At 55.4% G+C, this 16061-nt stretch overlaps 1 protein-coding gene across 2 annotated transcripts; it reads right to left on the reverse strand.

The window, feature by feature from the left end:
• Positions 1-1214: 1214 nt before the first annotated feature.
• On the reverse strand, positions 1215-15162 carry ITIH3 (inter-alpha-trypsin inhibitor heavy chain 3). 2 transcript variants are annotated; one of them, NM_001101898.2, is made up of 22 exons: positions 15035-15162; positions 14366-14386; positions 13225-13391; positions 13033-13137; positions 12617-12779; positions 11965-12078; positions 10809-10934; positions 10389-10505; positions 10022-10190; positions 9311-9436; positions 8868-9049; positions 6977-7162; positions 6716-6855; positions 5895-6049; positions 5261-5278; positions 4183-4206; positions 3914-3949; positions 3640-3753; positions 2947-3151; positions 2089-2261; positions 1785-1896; positions 1215-1469 (listed from the first exon to the last, which is right to left on the reverse strand). In NM_001101898.2, the coding sequence occupies exons 1-22, from the start codon at positions 15125-15127 to the stop codon at positions 1340-1342; spliced, it is 2676 nt and encodes an 891-aa protein (NP_001095368.1). In that variant the 5' UTR covers positions 15128-15162; the 3' UTR covers positions 1215-1339. The 2 variants fall into 2 exon arrangements, with proteins under 2 accessions (NP_001095368.1, XP_024838302.1); XM_024982534.2 differs by lacking the exon at positions 1215-1469 and having other exon boundaries at positions 1785-1891; positions 15035-15141.
• Positions 15163-16061: the final 899 nt, after the last annotated feature.

The raw sequence follows: 16061 nt of genomic DNA on the forward strand, positions 1-16061 counted from the left end.
TGACAGTGCCTGGGGAGCTCTTCTGGGGATGGATGTTTCACCCTGGGTTGGGCCCTGGGCCAGCTGTGTTCCAGCTCAGACAGAAGGGCCCCCTGGCGTGGGAGGCAGCCGAACTTCCTGGTTACCCACAGCCAGACCCCACCCCAGCAGCCCCAATGGCTTTAGAGACCCTTCCCAACCTGGCTGCAACCTCCTCCAGTTTTACTGCTTCCCCCGCACCACTTCAGCGGGGTACCCTCCACCCTGCATGCCCTCCACCCCTCAGGCAGCGAGAACAGCAGGAGCTGAGGGTCTGGGGAAGGAGGGATTATGTTGCAGAACTGAAAGCAGTCTGTGTGTCTGGAATCCAGACTGAAAGGAAACCCCTGGTATGCGGGGCTGATGAAACTGGAGGGACAGCAGGGAGGACTTTTGTCTTTGTCTCAAGAATCCTAGGTGGGAGATGTCATTTATAGGGTTTCAGGCAGCAAGTGATGACCAGTCCTGCTCTGTAAAAGAGCTCTCTCTGGGAGCAGGAAGGCCAGGCAGGGAAAGGTGCTGTTGCTCAGGTGGAAGAGGCTTGTCCAGGCTGACAGCCTGCAGAGCCGCTTCTCTAGGAACCTCTGTCTGACCCCTACCCCACTCAGGACTTACAGGGTGCAGCAGCAGGTGGTCACCATAAGGAATGATTGGAGGATCCCAGGAATCCCCAGTGAAGCTGAAGACAAACTGGAGCACCCATGCAAACAGGAACTGAGTTACTAAGCTGTGTGCCCCCAGTTCCTAGCCCAAAATGTTGGGTTTAGCTGCTGAATGGATGGATTGTGGAGGGGTGGGCAGGTGGATGAGCCAGTGGATGGATGGTGAGATGATCAGAGAGTGGAGAGATGGATGGCGCAATTAGTGGCAGGCTGAATCCGCCTTGGAGCATCTCTGCTCCTGTATCATAGAACAAGCTTCAGCCCTGATAAGAGCTCCTGAGCCAGGGACCCTTGACTTTTCCTCCATCCTTCCTAAATCCTGAAAGGCAGTCAGTCCTTCCTGACTTCTCAGAGGCCCTTTGTTGCGTAATCGATTATTTTTTTCCTTCCCCCACTGTCCTGTGTTTGACTCCTGTAGTAACCCCCCAACCAGCTGCATTGATGGCGAGGCCCAGGAAGTTGCCTTCCTAGCAGCCAACCCTTCCTTCGAGCTGCCTGTCCCTGGAGCAGGGGCTGATGGAAGCAGGCAGAGGCTGGGGGCAGTCCAGTTCCTTCTTGGCCTTTATTGTCACAGCCTTTTATCACGCCCCACTCTGTGCCTCTGTTCCAGATGCCAGGCAGGCTGGGCTGGCCATCTCAGCAGGAGTTGGCGTATCAACTCAGAACAGGTTGGGGACAATGTAGTCTCTGTGGATGCCGTCGATCAGCCCTTGCCCATTGTTGTGGACGAACCAGCAGGCAACATTCCTGCCGACGCTGATGTCCTTCCTATAGTCCTTCTGGGAGCCCCTGAAAGAAAGGAGAGAGAGGCTGTGATGTGCAGGGTAGGCAAGATGGCCACGTTCATGGACCTAAACTTGAAAGGGGGTGTGAACTTGCCAATTCTACGAGTCCAGACTCTGGTCAAGAGTGAGGTCATGTGGTTACTCCTTCTAGGGGGCCAGATTTGGCTTTTTCCTGATTAGAGGGAGCCAAAAGCCCAGAGGGAAACAAGGGAATCCCATGGAAGACAAGAGCCAGCCAGGCTGATGTGCGTAGGTGGAGAGAGCTCTTCCCTCCTATCTCGTACCCAGCAGTCTGAGGACATCAGCAGGGTCCCCTCACCTGGTGACTGTCAGCTGATGGTTCTTCACCACCATTGTGGCATCTGGCTTTGTGGGGTCAGAGCCTGGGTGGACATCAGACACTTGAAAGTCAAAGGGGTGGAAGAACTGTCCTAGGAATAAAAACATTCACACTGTCAACCCTACCTCCGCCATACGGGACAAGGCCATTGGCCTTCCAGGATTGATGCAAAGGCTGGGTGGGGTGTTGAGTGCTGGGTCCAGGGTGACTAAGATGGCCCTTTCACGTGGCTTTTTCCCTCCACCATGTGGCCTGAACGACCTGAAGCTTGAAGATTTCATACCCAGCAGCCCATGTGTCTGTGCTGACATCCCACGACTGTTCACCACATAGAAGCCGAGGAAGTCATGGTGGGCAGGCTCTTTCTTCCACACCTGATGCAGGACAACCACAAAAGTAACCCCGTCTCCAAAGGAGACCACCATGTTCTTCTTCCTGTTGATCATCACAGATAGCCTAGAAGAGAAGAAAAGGTCAGCAGTGGGGCCCAGTGGCCATGATACCAGGCGTCTGAATCAAGGGCAGAGCAGGAAACGTGACATCTGAGAGCACACAGACTCCAGAAACTGTCAGGGGTGTTGGAGAGAAGATGCTTATGGACAATGACTTCGCCCTGCACTGAGTGGGTTCCTGCTACTCCGTAAGCAGACGAGGGGCTGTCCTGGGGGTCTGGAGACCTGGGATCAAGCCCCAGCTAGGCCACTGGGCTTCCTGTGTGACGTTGGGTAGGTTCTGCCCCTCTCTGAACCTCCATGGGACTAACACTGTAGCCCTGCCCACCCAGCTTGGGGGTGACCTGAAGGTGCAGGAGAGGCAGAGGAGTTTGAGAACAAGTGAGCTCAGCCAGAGCTGATGCACACAGGAATCTTTGTCATCATCAGCCTGCCAGGTCCACCTAATGCTTTTGTCCACACAGCCCTTCCTTCAAGTTGTCCTGTGAATTGTCCAGCCACCTATCTGTCTGCCTTTGGTGGGGAGCCCCAAGGTTGGGCTGGGGGCCACCATGTTCACCTTTCCCAGAGTGGGAGCTGAGGCCACTGGTCTCTCCTGTTAACCCCGTGGATCTTCTGGGATTTGTTCAAAGTCCCCCTAAGACCCTCGCACTCCATCACCCCTCAGAGACCCAGCAGCAGGGCTTTACCCGTCCTGTGTGACCATGACTGTGTCCAGCCAGCTGAACGTGCTCAGTGAGTCCCCATTCCACAGGGTGATATTCTCCCGTGTCACCTCAATCCGGAAGTCCATCTGAGCACTGGCAATGCCCAGTTTGCCAAAGTAAGTCCTTCTGGTCTGGGAATCTGAGCGGCCTGTCTTCTCACCAATGATCTGCCCGTTAACTGTGAGGCCTGCCAGATGGGTGGGGCAATGAGAGACCAGCAAGACCTAAGTCCAGACTGGTCTTTTAGGGTCACAGCTTCCCCTTCAGCCAGACCTCCTGAGGGATAACCCAGTGGGGGACCCAGGTCTCTCAGTTGACAGACCAGGATTTGAGAGCCAGTCCTATCTGTTCCTAGACATATTGGGATCACACTGGTGGCTGAGGGCCCACCTTGTGGAACTGCCCCTTGTCTGGGCCAGGGAGTGTTGTCCAGAAAAACACTATTCCTCACGCCCAGGGTGAGTCCTGCCCATAGGCCCAGGCAGGCCTTAACTCTAACCGTCTCCCCATTACCCCTGGCCCTGTGGCTGTGGATGGAATATGAAATCCCTACAGGATGGAATCTACCTTTAAAGATGGGTGCATTTGGGGCAGAGTGAGCCTGGCCCATGTGTCCACCCTGGGGGCTCCAGGCCGTCTCAGGAAGGGCCCCTGGCCCCAGTCCATGGCCCCCACCTGTGACAGGGTCCTGAATGAGGCGCAGCACTGTGCCTGGGTCTTCATCAATATTGAAGCAGATGGCATCATCCTTCTCTGGAATTTGGATGATGAAATGGGGGTCCCCATCCACTGAGAACACACAGAGAAGAGGCTGGCTCTCGGGATCTTTCACTGTTCCAGGGACCTCCCCTTGCCTCCTAGTCCCTGTGGGATGGACTCCTAGACAGGCAGGAGGCCTGCCTGAGGTCCTAGGCCCAGAGCCTCGACCTGGGGAAGCTGGGAAACTCACCGTAGTAGTAGGGTGTTTGGGGAGCCTGGTAGCTGGCTGTGGACGAAAGAGAGAGGGCTGAGCGAAACAAACAGGCCAGGGGAGGCACCAAGACCCCCACCCAGAGTTTGGTTCATGCCCCTCACCTTCAGGCTCCCTAATGCTCTTAACCTCCCCCCATCTCCTCAGGACCCCCCCAGCCATCTGCCTGTTCCAGAGAGCTGATTCAGGAAAGACTCCTGAGGGGAACCATGCAGGGCCGCGCTCTGTGGCAGCTGGCACATACTCACTCAGGTAAGCCATGGACGGGACCTCTGAAAAAAGAAGCCAAAGGGTAAGTGTGAGCAAGGTCTAGGGGGTTCCCTCCCCCGAACCCCAGGCCTTCTGCCTGTCTTGGGGCTGCTGTCCCCAGTGGGGCCCCAATGCTGACAGAGGTGGGAATGTGACCCCCTAAGTTTAGGCTTCAGAAATGGGGTGCCCCCAAGGAATCCCTTTCTAGGGCTGGTGGTAGTAGGGGCCTAATGTTAATGCAGGGGATCGGCATTTCCAAGTGGCTAAAATAAAAGCCATTAGGTTATCAGTGTCTCTGTCACGAGCAATTCTGTCTGCCACCCTAAACTACAGTCCCGAGGCTGGAGTAGAATGAGGCTCACAGGTGACTGTTGTCCTCAGTAGCAAAACATGCACCGACATGCACCTACACACACACTCACACACACGTGCACCAGTGACTACATCTCACAGGGCTGTTCAGAGGGCAGAGCCGTGACCCAGTCGAAATACACTGTTTGGTTAGAACAGCCTGTGTGGATAGAGACAAGGCAGGCCGGTAGGGGCTGGGGACGTCCTGCCTGATGGTGTGGGGATGAGGTTCCAGTTCCATAATGAGACAAGCACAGACTGCTGTGAACTCCAGAGCCGGTGCCAAAACTAGGCTGCCTGGGCCAAAGTCCTGGCTGGGTCCCCTGCTGAACGAGTCCTTGAGCAAAGGAACTTAACTTCCCCATGCCTCAGTTTCCTCTCTGTAAAATGGGAACCGTAAGAGGCCTCCTTCAAAGCTTTGCTGTGGGGTTACTGAGTAACTAACTGAGTTACTCATTTTTGCAGGTCACAGAATACTTTCATCCCAATTGTCCCTCCTTGGGCAGGGGAAGCCCCCCGCTTTGTCAGCTGATGAGAACCCTGAGGCTCAGAGTAAACAGAGCCCTGCCCTGGCCCCTGGTGAGTTGGCAGTAGAGCTGGGAGCTGAGCTCAGGTGTCCTGGTGGCCCCTTCCTGGGTGGTGGGTCCCCTGGGTGATTGGAAAGGCCTCCTTGGTCCTGTCTTGACCTCCTCCTGGGAAACTCATCAGCCGCTGGCTGAAGCTCACCTTCTGCATCCAGAGGCCCTGCAAGGGAGGAAGAGGAGACCATGGGGTTGGAGGCCACAGAACCCCAGTGTCAGGGCCCTAGTGACTGACTCACTGCCTGGCCGGCCAGCCATGGGCCATGTGTGCCCCCACAGGAAGCAGGAGCTCCTGGAGGCAGAGGCCTGGCCCAGACTGGCTCTTTACCTCCCATATCTCCCAGTGCCAATTGCAGGGACCCTCAGGACACTGCACTCATGGCGTTTGGTTGACCAGGCCTGGTCCCAGCCTCCAGCTCTCATGGCCTCTTACTCTCACAATCCCCACGTGCTGTCTCCAGGCTGAACTTTTAGGTCGGAAGTGCTTCGTCTTATCTAACAACACTTCCATGCTGCAACCTCAGTCCTTTTCCTAGAAATGATCCTGGACACCCTGCCCCCTTTAGAGACTTCAAGGCTCTTCCTATTCATGCCTACATTCCACTAGTCACACTAATGGCTTCCCTCCCTCTATAACACCCTCCCTGGTCGTTGGCCAATTTTCCTCTGATGCCTCCTAGACCTGCCTTTCTCAGCAGGCCCACTTCTTTTCAGGGCACCCAGGGTCAGGGGCCTGGAAGGAGGCATCCAACTTGTGGCCCCCCACCGTCTGTGCCTACCTTCTCCGGGCTTGTTGGCAATGGCCGTCTGGTTCTCGTTGTCCTCAGGCTTGGTCACCACCATGGAGGTCAGCGGAGTCACGAAGTGGTACTTGAGGGACAGCTCCAAGGCCTGGGCCGTGAGAATCTCCTTCTCCTCACCCTGGGCATTCTTGCTGTGGGGACGGGCAGGGTGGGAGGGTCAGCCCAAGACCCCCTCCACCTCTCCCAATGGGTGTCCCCTAGGATGGAGCCCACTAGCAGTCAGAGAAAATGGTTTCATCAGCTCCCTGGGATAGATGGACCTGCCCTGATTCCTCTCTGGGCATGTTTCTCCAGGTGAAAGCCACAAGGGGCTCAACATGGCCACAGCCAGTCGGTCACCATGGTGTTCACATGCTGAGTGCCAGCATCTTTCCCAGCCAATCCAGCCCAACAGAAGGCTGACACGGCCCCCTCGCATGGCCAAGCTCTGCCCCCTGGGGCTGAGGGCTGGGGTCTCAGCCTTCCGTTATGTTCCTCAGCATCTCTGCAGACCCGTGCTGGGTGTGGGGGACAGGATGTCAAGGCTCATCCCTGCCCTCAAGATGCTCCCAGGCTCCTGCCTGAGCCCCCCATCACAGACCCTCTCTGCTCCAGGAAAAACAGGCCATGGGGGCCTGGCCAAGAGAAGGATCGGGCAGCTGCAGTGGGCATGGAGGTGCACGTCGCAAGGTGAAAGTTTCCTCCTCTTGGGCTCTCCTGGAGCATAGCCAGCATGGGGGGTGGTGCACAGGTAGGTGCTGAGGCAAGGCTGGGGGTCAGGGCAGGGCCTCGCTGTGTGAGGGGTGGGCTAGGGTCACCGTTTGTCCAGCAGCTGCTCGATGGTGAGGTAGGCCCAGAGCCGCTCAATGTAGTCCCCAAAAATGTAGTCCCGCTCCTGCAGGGCCTTCTCCATCTCCTTCATGTCCACTTCCTCGGTGAAGGTCAGGTCGTTGATGGCCTGGGATGGGGGTGGGAGGAGGCAAGAGGCTAGTGTCCTGGAGCCAGGTGGGCCTGGTTCAGAGGCTGCATCGGTAGGTCCCCCACCCCTAGCACACAAGAAGGCCCCCGGGTCAGCTTACCCCGTGGCCTTTCACAGCTGCCTTAAAGCTGTTCATGTCCTCATCCGCCAGGCGCCCGGCTACCACAATCTCAGAGCCATCATAGAAGTGCTGGTAACTGTTCTGGGTGAGGTCCAGGATGGCATTCTGAGGGTACTCTACCTCCACGCCTGTCAGCAGTGGGTTGGCCACCTCCTCATAGAAGCCCTAGAGTTCAGATGAGGGCCCTGATCATCTCAGGCCACCAGTGCAGGCAGGGAGGGGACAGGGTGGGCAGGTTCCCACTGGTGCTTCTGCAGGTGGCTGGATCTCTCAAGCTAGGCCAGTCCAGCTCCTGATCTCCACTTCCACCTGGCCCTGACTGTGTCCTTCAGTTTGGGGAACCTCCTCCTCAATGCCCCCGCCATCCCAATTAGAGACTGGGAAGAATAGAAAAGGAAAGGACAGAGTTCTTGACACATAGGATTCAAGAAATGTTTGTTTGTTGAAATGAAAGTAAAAAGGAGAAGAGGAAGAGTGGAGGCTGACTAGAGAAGCTGACGTGGAGTGAGAGCGTGGAGACCAGGAGACTCAGGAGGAAGGCCGGGGGCTCCACTGCAGAGGTGGAGAGGCACTGCCTGTGCTGGGGAGGAGAGGGGCTACCAGATTTAGCAAATGAAAATGCAGGGCATGACTTACATTTGAATAACAGGTAAGTGACAGGTTACTTTTTAGTATAAGTACAGCTGTCATAGGGACACATTTTGTAACCCCAAAATACACAGGTGAAAATCCTTACTCCCGTGCTTCAGGACATGACCTTAAATTTGGAGAAAAGCTCTTTACAGAGATCAAGTTAAAATGAGTTGTTTAGGATGGACTCCAATCCGGTATGACTGGTGTCCTTGAAAGAGGGAAATTTGGACCCAGAGGCAGACATGCCCACAGAGAAAATGATATGAAGATATACAAGGAGAAAATGGCCATCGACAGGCCAAGGAGAGAGGTCTAGAGTAGAGCCTTCCCTCCTAGCTCTCACAAGGAACCAACCCTGCCAGCATCTTGATCTTGGACATCCAGCCTCTAGACATATGAGACAATAAATGTCTGCTGTGGAAGCCACCCAGGGAGGGCTTCCCTGATGGCTCAGATGGTAAAGAATCCACCTGAAATACAGGAGATCCAAGTTCGATCCCTGGGTCGGGAAGATACCCTGGAGAAGGGATGGCAGCCCACTCCAGTATTCTTGCCTGGAGAATTCCATGGACAGAGAAGCCTGACAGGCTACAGCCCATGGGGTCACAAACAGTCGGACATGACTGAGCAACCACCACTAACAATGGCCCGTGGAAGCTGCCCGGGTATGGTAATTTATTAAGGCAGCACTAGCAAACTAAATGGGGGGCTTCTTAGGTAGAACTAGTGGTAAAGAACCCTCCTGCCAATGCAGGAGACGTAAGAGACAGGGGTTCAGTCCCTGGGTTAGAAGATCCCCTGGAGTAGGGTGTGGCAACCCCCTCCAGTATTCCTTCCTGGAGACTCCCATGGACAGAAGAGCCTGGTGGGCTAGAGTCCATAGCGTCACACAGAGTCAGACATGACTGGAGCAACTTAACACAGCACAGCAAACTAAGTACAGTGTCCTGTTCAGTGTTTGGAGCATGCTTGCTAAAAAATTATTCGTTGTTTATGAGAAGTTCCTATTTAACTGGAGGTCTTAGATCTGATATGGCAGTCCTACGGAGGAAGCAGGTCTGTTCTGTGCAGCCTGTGGACAAAATCAGAACCTGTACTGATGGGGAAGAGGTGACCAGAGAGAGATTTCAACCCGAGAGGAAGTTCTTTCTAAGAACTTAAATCGTCACACAGTGGAACAGCTTCTTGAGGAAGTAGTGAGCTCCCCATTCCCAGAGGGATATGAGGCAAGGCACACCTGCAACTGCAAGTTGGCATCGGAATCCTCATAAATGCGCCGGGCAAGCCCATGGTTCTCCAGGGCCATATTTTCCAGGAAGTTATAATTCAGATTGTTGCCAAAGCCCAAGTTATACAAGGGGAACTTGCCGCCAATGGCATTCCGCACATTCTCTTGGATTTTCTCAGGTCTGCTTTCACCTGCGGGAGAAGGAGGTATTTACGCTGCAGCCATAGCCCCAGCAACTGTCTGGACCAGCTCTGTCTGCAGAGATCTGACCCCTGCCTGTGCAGAGCTGGCAGAGTCATGGCCACAAGCCCTCAGTGAGCAGACACTGGGGCGAGCAGAGCCCTTCAGGGGCTCACAGATCACGGGGGACCCTGGGGAGAGCTGCCCAAGGTCGTGCAGCACGCTGGCTATAGCGCCAGGAGCGGCAGCCAGAGCCACACACGCGGCCTCACCCACATTGGCGTCCCCGTCGGTCAGCATGATGATAATGGAGGTGCTCCTCTCTGGGACTGTATGCTCCTCCCGGGCCTTGTTCAGCATACTGATGCCCCTCAGCAGTGCGTCATTGATGTTGGTCACTGGCACACAGACAGAGGCACCATGAGAGGGGATCCTCAGGGTGCCAGGGGGAGGCAGTCGAGACAACAGTCCCTGCTCACATGCCCAAAGACCCTGCCTGCCTGTGCGCGGTGGTACTCAGTAAATATTGACTGGATGACTCAGTGTGTGATGAATGGATGACTTAGTCTTTCAAATGAGTAAGAGGACCAGCCTCTCAGGGCTGCTGCAAGGATAGATGCACATGGTGACTGTAAGAACACATTGTGATCGGAGAACAGTTAAATGGACTGCCAGCTCCTCTCACAGGGAGGAGTGGGGAGTAGTGTAGACGTCACTTGTCATCTTTCATATGAAACTGCCACGGATAAGAGTTCTCTGTGGCATTACCTTGTGGAGATCACAGGTTGGAAAGAAATGGGTTTCCCTAGACCACAGAGAAGACACCGCAATGTCAAGCCTGAGGACTCTCCATCCCACCTCTATCCACAGCTTGGATCTGCAGGGCCCAGACCAGCAAAGTCTCTGCTGCCAAGGCAGAAGGGAAACAGGCTGCTCAGGCAGAGAGGAACGGCAGGATGTAGCTCCCTCCCCTCTGTTCTTACTTCCTCGGTCTTGAATATCCATCACAAATTTACTGGCTTCCTGGATGTTCTCAGGAGTGGCTGGAACTAAACTGTCTTTCCAAGTGGTCACGTCTCCACTGAACAGAATGAAATTCAAGTAGTCATCCTGTTTGACATCCTCCAGAATTTTGAGGAGGGCATCCTTTGTCTGGGAAGGAGAAAGACAAGCAGACAAGAAGATATGTTCCCGGCCCAGGGCCCTGCCATCTGCAGGAAAAGAGGCTTTGTGCCTTTTAAAAATCCCGCCCTCCTTTCTTCTCTTTCACTGGAATATTAGCTTCATCCACTTTAAAAATATCTCCCTGTGTCTCCCATCCATCAGCCACTCTTGCACCAAGGAGAGTACCTGCTCCATTTTCCGACCGTGCATGGAGCCGCTGACGTCAATCACGAAGACCACGCTCTTGGGCACCACCGGAAGGCCTTGAGGTGCAAAGAAGTGCACAAAGTAGCCATTGACGATCTGGAAAGGGGAGAGGGAGACTGGAGACCAGTGGCCCTTCAGCAACCTCACATTGGCTACCCTTGAAAATAGAACCCAGACTTTTAGCAGCGCCAAATAAAGATGTCCTTTCTTCGCCTCCAGGGGGCACCACATAAAGGCTCTGGTCCGCCTGTGGTCCCCATGCCTTGCAGGAACTTCATGCTTGGGCTGAAGATCAAGGTTGTTTTACTAGATGAAGCTGCAGTCCCTCCACACATCAGCCCTCACCAGAGCAAAGTAGGGGATGGATCAGCCTGGCAGAGCCAGTTGGCAGGTACCTACTTGCACATTGGCGGGAGACTCTCTGTTCACATCATAGGTGATGATGAAATCTCCTTTGAGGAGGGAGTCTGTGCAGGTTGGGCAGGAACGCTGTTGGTCCAAGCTGGGTTTGAAGGACACATGGCCCTGAGGGAGGGTGATGGAGGGCCTCTCTCAGCTTGGGCAGGGCCTGCCCTCTGCAGACCTCAGCCTGGGGCTGCCCTGGGCACTCAGTAAAGTGCCTGAGTCCTGCCGCCCTCTGGGGTACTCTGGCCTTCCTGAGCACCTCTCTCCGCCTCGGAGATCAGGAGCCCCTTGGAGGCTAGAGGCCTTATCTGAGCCAGGCTTTCACTCTCCTGGTTCTCTGGGCCTCACAAGTCCCTTAGCTCTGTCTGCACCTAGAAGCCACTTAGGGAGGAGAATTCTGCACTATGAAAAGGAACTTCTCATTGGGTGACACTGTGTGCTTTTTGTCAAGAGGAGCAAGGAAGGAGCAGAGTAGAGAGTGAGGAAGGGGCCCTGGGCGGGGACACCGCCTGCAGAGGTCACCAGCCCTCTTGAGAGTGTGCTCCTCGAGCCTCGCCCTGGGAGTCCTGACTGAGGTTTGCTGTCCATGTAAACATGTATTCATCCACTACCCACGATCAGCAAGACCCCTGGAATTGCTGGGGACCTTGGGGTCCAGAGCCAACCACGAGCACCAAGAATGAATTTCCCTTTCTTTCACCACTCATGTGGAGTCAGATCTGAAAAACTCCCTCAGGTCTCTGTCTCCTTCTCTGTAAAACAGGGACCAGCAGCCTGCCCTACCTTCCCGAAGTGAAACAGGATCAGGCTTCATAAATGGTTTCCCTGTCCCCTCCCCAGTGCAGTTGAGACCCCAGTTCCTCTGGCAGGTCATCACCAGCAAACAGCCCCCTGCCTCCAGCATCCTGACTCCTGCCCCAGGTAGCCTAGGAGAAAGGGGATGTTACAGACTTCTCCCCCTCCCTGATCCCCGCCTCATACCTACACACACACACACACACACACACACACTCTCTCTCTCTCTCTCTCTCTCTCTCTCTCTCTGTCTCTCCCTTGCATCTGTCAAACCCCCAGGTTCAAACTCACCTTGCTAGACTCAGTGTTCCTGCCCCTGCTCCCTCCCCCCAGGCCCCAGAGGCATCTATACCACCTTTTTCCCTGAGAAGGACTTGGTGAGGGCGCTGCCCAAGAGGTCATTGGTGATGAACGAGGCTTCAGCATCCAGGGTGCTGATGCCCTGTGGCTCGAAGATGTCTACCGTGATCTGAAATGGCCAAGTGTCACGGGATGTCACTTAGTGACAGTGCTGAGCCCAGCCTCCAGGACAACAAGGGTGAGGAGATGGGTCAGTGTGGTGCAGGGACCAGCCACTAGGACAACTCTGTGACACCCAAGCCTGCTGCCTCCCAGCAAGGAGATGACCACATGGGTTTGCAGCTGGGTACTCTGACCCCAAAGCTCTTCCACTCCCTGCCATATGGTGCCCCAGAGTCTACCACTAAAAGCATTTCCTTTGGCTTTGTACTCTGATGTAGGTAAAAATGCCCAAGTAACCAGTTACCAGCATTACAGAAACACTTGGTGATGTTGCCCTCAAGGGCCCAGCACCCAACCTGGATAGTCCAGGTATAGTCTGGCCTCCTCCCTTTGGCCCAAGTGCTGTGGGCAGCACCACTGTAATTCCCCCACGCCTCCTTGGCCAGTTGCTGGGGCCTGGGCTCCTATACTCCTCCTGTGGGCTCTGCCCAGGGCTCTTTCTGGCACCCCATCCCCTCAGGGGCTACAAGCGAGTGGCCAGTTACCTCAAAGTGCTTGACCAGTTGCTTGGGCTGGACCTTGAGGTACATCTCGTACTTGCCCTTATGCCTCTTGAGCAGCTCCTCGTAGGTTAGCTCAAAAGTGACCTTGCTGCCTGCAGCCACATTGACTGAGACCGTGAATTTCTCCAGCTTCCGCCCAGAGGCCCTGAATGGGGATGAAAAACAATGACTGCCCCAGAAAGAGCACAGCCCCCTGCTTCCTGGGCCTCTGGTTTCCCCCTGGGAGAGCCCCCTACTCACACTGAGCCTTGGTTGCCTCAACTTCAAAGTAAGATAACGTTGTAAGAATTACAGCACATTTTGCCAGGTAATAATAATAGCTGCTGTTCTTTTGTTAGTGTCTCTGAGGGCCCTCACAGCCCTGACATTCTCCCCAAGGCCTGGGGGTCCACACTTACTTGACCAGGCCAGCTGTCTTGCCCTGGGACACGGCCTTCTCATATTGCTTCTTGGCAACTTCCTTCTCCTTGACCTTTCCCGGGTAGGTAACACCATCGATGGTCCTGCAGAGATAGAGTTGGGGAAGGAGGGGCTCAGGCTGAGCCAGACTCCCCTCCCTGCCCAGAGCCAGAAGCTGTGGTGACACCCACAAGGTGAAGTTGGTGATGAAGGCTGTCTTGGGCAGCTCCACATCGAAGGACACCTCCTTGGCTGTGTTTGCGTGGTTGACGGCCCTGGTGGTGACGACATTGTGAGCGAAGCGGGAGGTCACCTTGCAGTTGACCTTGGTGCTGTAGACTTCGATGCCATCGACTGCCTGAGGGAGAGGGACAGTGTATCAGCGGACTGTGACCAGCCAGCCTGAGGCCCCTGGAAACCAGGACCTCCTCCTGGCTGCTCCCCTTCAAGCTCCCCTTTGTGGGCTACAAAGCTCCTGCCTGGTAAGTGGCCCCTCCAGTCTCCCAGTCACACACGTCAGAAGCCTGGGCAGTATCTTTGGTCGCTACCTTTAACTGGCCACCACTGTTGTGATGGCTGCTCTGCCTCCTTAGCTCTATAATCTGGTTTACATGCAGCTGTAGCCAGTGAGATGGTGTAAAAACTCAAATTTGACCTGTCCTTCTCCTGTTTAAAGTCCTTCTATTCTCCCTACCACCCCCAGGACAGCCTTCCCCATGGCTCTGGGGGCCGCTGGGCAGGTCCTGCCTCCTCTGCTCAGTCCATGTCCCTACCATGCTGGCTCCTAGCTCTTCCCGCTCATCTTCCAGAGCTCAGCTTAGAAAGAGCATGTCCACACACACTCCATTCTGCTCCCTGTGTCCTTTGATAGCTGCCTGGTTCTGTCTCCCAAATAGGCCCTTATTTCCTGCACCAAGGGCGATGCATGGGGAGGGCCTTCGCGCCCCCCAGCACCCTCTTTCCAACGGGATGATGGGCCAAGGGATGTTCTAGGGAGACATCTGGATTGAACATGGATATAAAGATGCTTCGCGAAGGCATCACAGGGTCATTCACTGTGTGTCTCTTGCCCCATGCATGGGGTCTGATAAATACTCGGTAAGCGTTTGTGGGAAGAAGGACCCGTGGAAGGGTGGTCCTCCATTGCATCAGCGAGTCTGAGGGGCATGGTTCCCTGGAGATTTCTCCCAGGGCTCAGGAGGCAGCAGGGGTCTGCCAGGGCAGGGGGCCATGAGGGAGTTTGCCAGCTGGAGGGACCTTCCCCTGTCGCCCACTTCCTCCGCTGTTGGGCAACCAGCTCTGCCCTGCCCCATCTCTTGTGAAAGTTCTCACCCTTCCCGGGAGGCTCCGTTTCTGGAAAAAAACAAAGACAAACACAGGGGTCGGGCCAAGGCCAAGGCTACCGTGGCCTGGGTAGAGGCTGTGGGCTGAGGCCAGGGTTCAGCAGTGACCACCTCCCCCAGTACCTACACACACCTTGAGGTGCCTCCGGATGGAGGACCCACCCAGAGCCACATGTCAGAGTAGAAAGGGCTCTGAGTAGATGGAGAGACTGAGGTCCGGGGGAAGGTCTAGGGGAGCGTGTCAGGGAGGGCCAAAGTCAGTGCTCTCCCCCTGCACCATATACCCCGACTCATTCTGCCCCTCCCTAGGCCCCAGGCCTCCAGACCCCACCACCACTGTACCCCATGCAGCTCAGCCTGGCCATTCCTAGAGGCCTCTCCCCTTGTCTATATATGAACCCCAGAGCCCCTCAGTGAGGTGAGCTGATCGTGGTGCATCACCCACCTGACAAGTCAGCAAACAGAGGCCCAAGAGATTTAAGCTCCCCCGGGGAAGCTGTCTCATCAGATTTGACAGCAGGTCTGGGGCCCAGGTCCCCCTATACCCTGCCCTGTTCCTTGCAGCTCACTGCCCAGCCTCTGCCTCCTCCTCATTCTACAGAGGACTGCCCAGTGTGGCCTCCCTGCCTGCCTATTGGTGAATAAGGGGCAGACTTACCCCAAGCAGCAGGGATGGGTTTCTAGGGAAGCCAGAGACTGCCAAGCCGGAGAGCAGGGCCAAGATGAGGTAGGGCCACTGAGCCAACGCCATTGCTGGGCATGCTGGCCTGGCCCCGGGCTCCTTATATGAGCAAGCCTGATGTTTTCCCAAGTGGGGTCATCGACCTGCATCGGGGGCGGGAGAGCAGGGGGTGGGAGGGGCAGGAGGCGGGAGGTTCCCCTGGGGAAGCTGGGCATGGGTGGAGTGATGGGCCTGGATCTACCTGTACCAAGGTAACTCGGTGGGTATCATCCACAGTGTTAGGGCTTCACACCCAGTGGCCGTGGGGCACGGAGCCCCATGGGGAAGCCAGAAGTATTGCGTTGACAGACGGGCCCAGAGACCCTCTGGGAGGGGGTGATGATGATGGAATATGGACTCACATTTAAAACAAAAGGCATCTCAGCATTGTCACCACATCATGGGCACAGCCTCTGGTCTGGCCTCCTGGATCACAGTTATCTCACCTCCCTTCTCCAGGGCCCAAAACCAGACTTATCAGGGCCAGGGCCCAAAACCAGACTTACCACCCTGAGACTCGGATCTCCATGGCTGACTCCTTCCTCATTACCCTCTATGATTCCTGTGCCCCTTGGGAAAGACAATCCCCGAGTCCTGTGATCCAGCTCCAAGTTGCTTTCTGAAGGTAACTTTTCCCACCTTCCACTTCTCTGTACCTCACATCTCTTCTCTCTGTCCCTCCAAATGTCTTCTTCCTTTTTTGTCCCCTAGCTGAGCACAGACAGCCCTGCTCCAGGCTCCAAGCTCCCAAAGGGCCTACATTCTACTGTTAATGTTTGGTTGAGGTTCGCATGTTTGGATCTGATCACTGTCTCTAGACTCTGAGCACCTGGAGGACCAGGCCATGTGTCGTGTTCCTCCCTGTGTTCTCAGTCTGACCAGGAACTCAGCTGCCCTTGGCCCTTTGGAGGATCGTTCTCCCAGAAGTCCCCAGTGAGGCTGGAGTTGTGGTCCAGGACCATGG

The sequence above is a fragment of the Bos taurus genome, chromosome 22, assembly GCF_002263795.3.
Source record: "Bos taurus isolate L1 Dominette 01449 registration number 42190680 breed Hereford chromosome 22, ARS-UCD2.0, whole genome shotgun sequence".
Taxonomy (NCBI): domain Eukaryota; kingdom Metazoa; phylum Chordata; class Mammalia; order Artiodactyla; family Bovidae; genus Bos; species Bos taurus.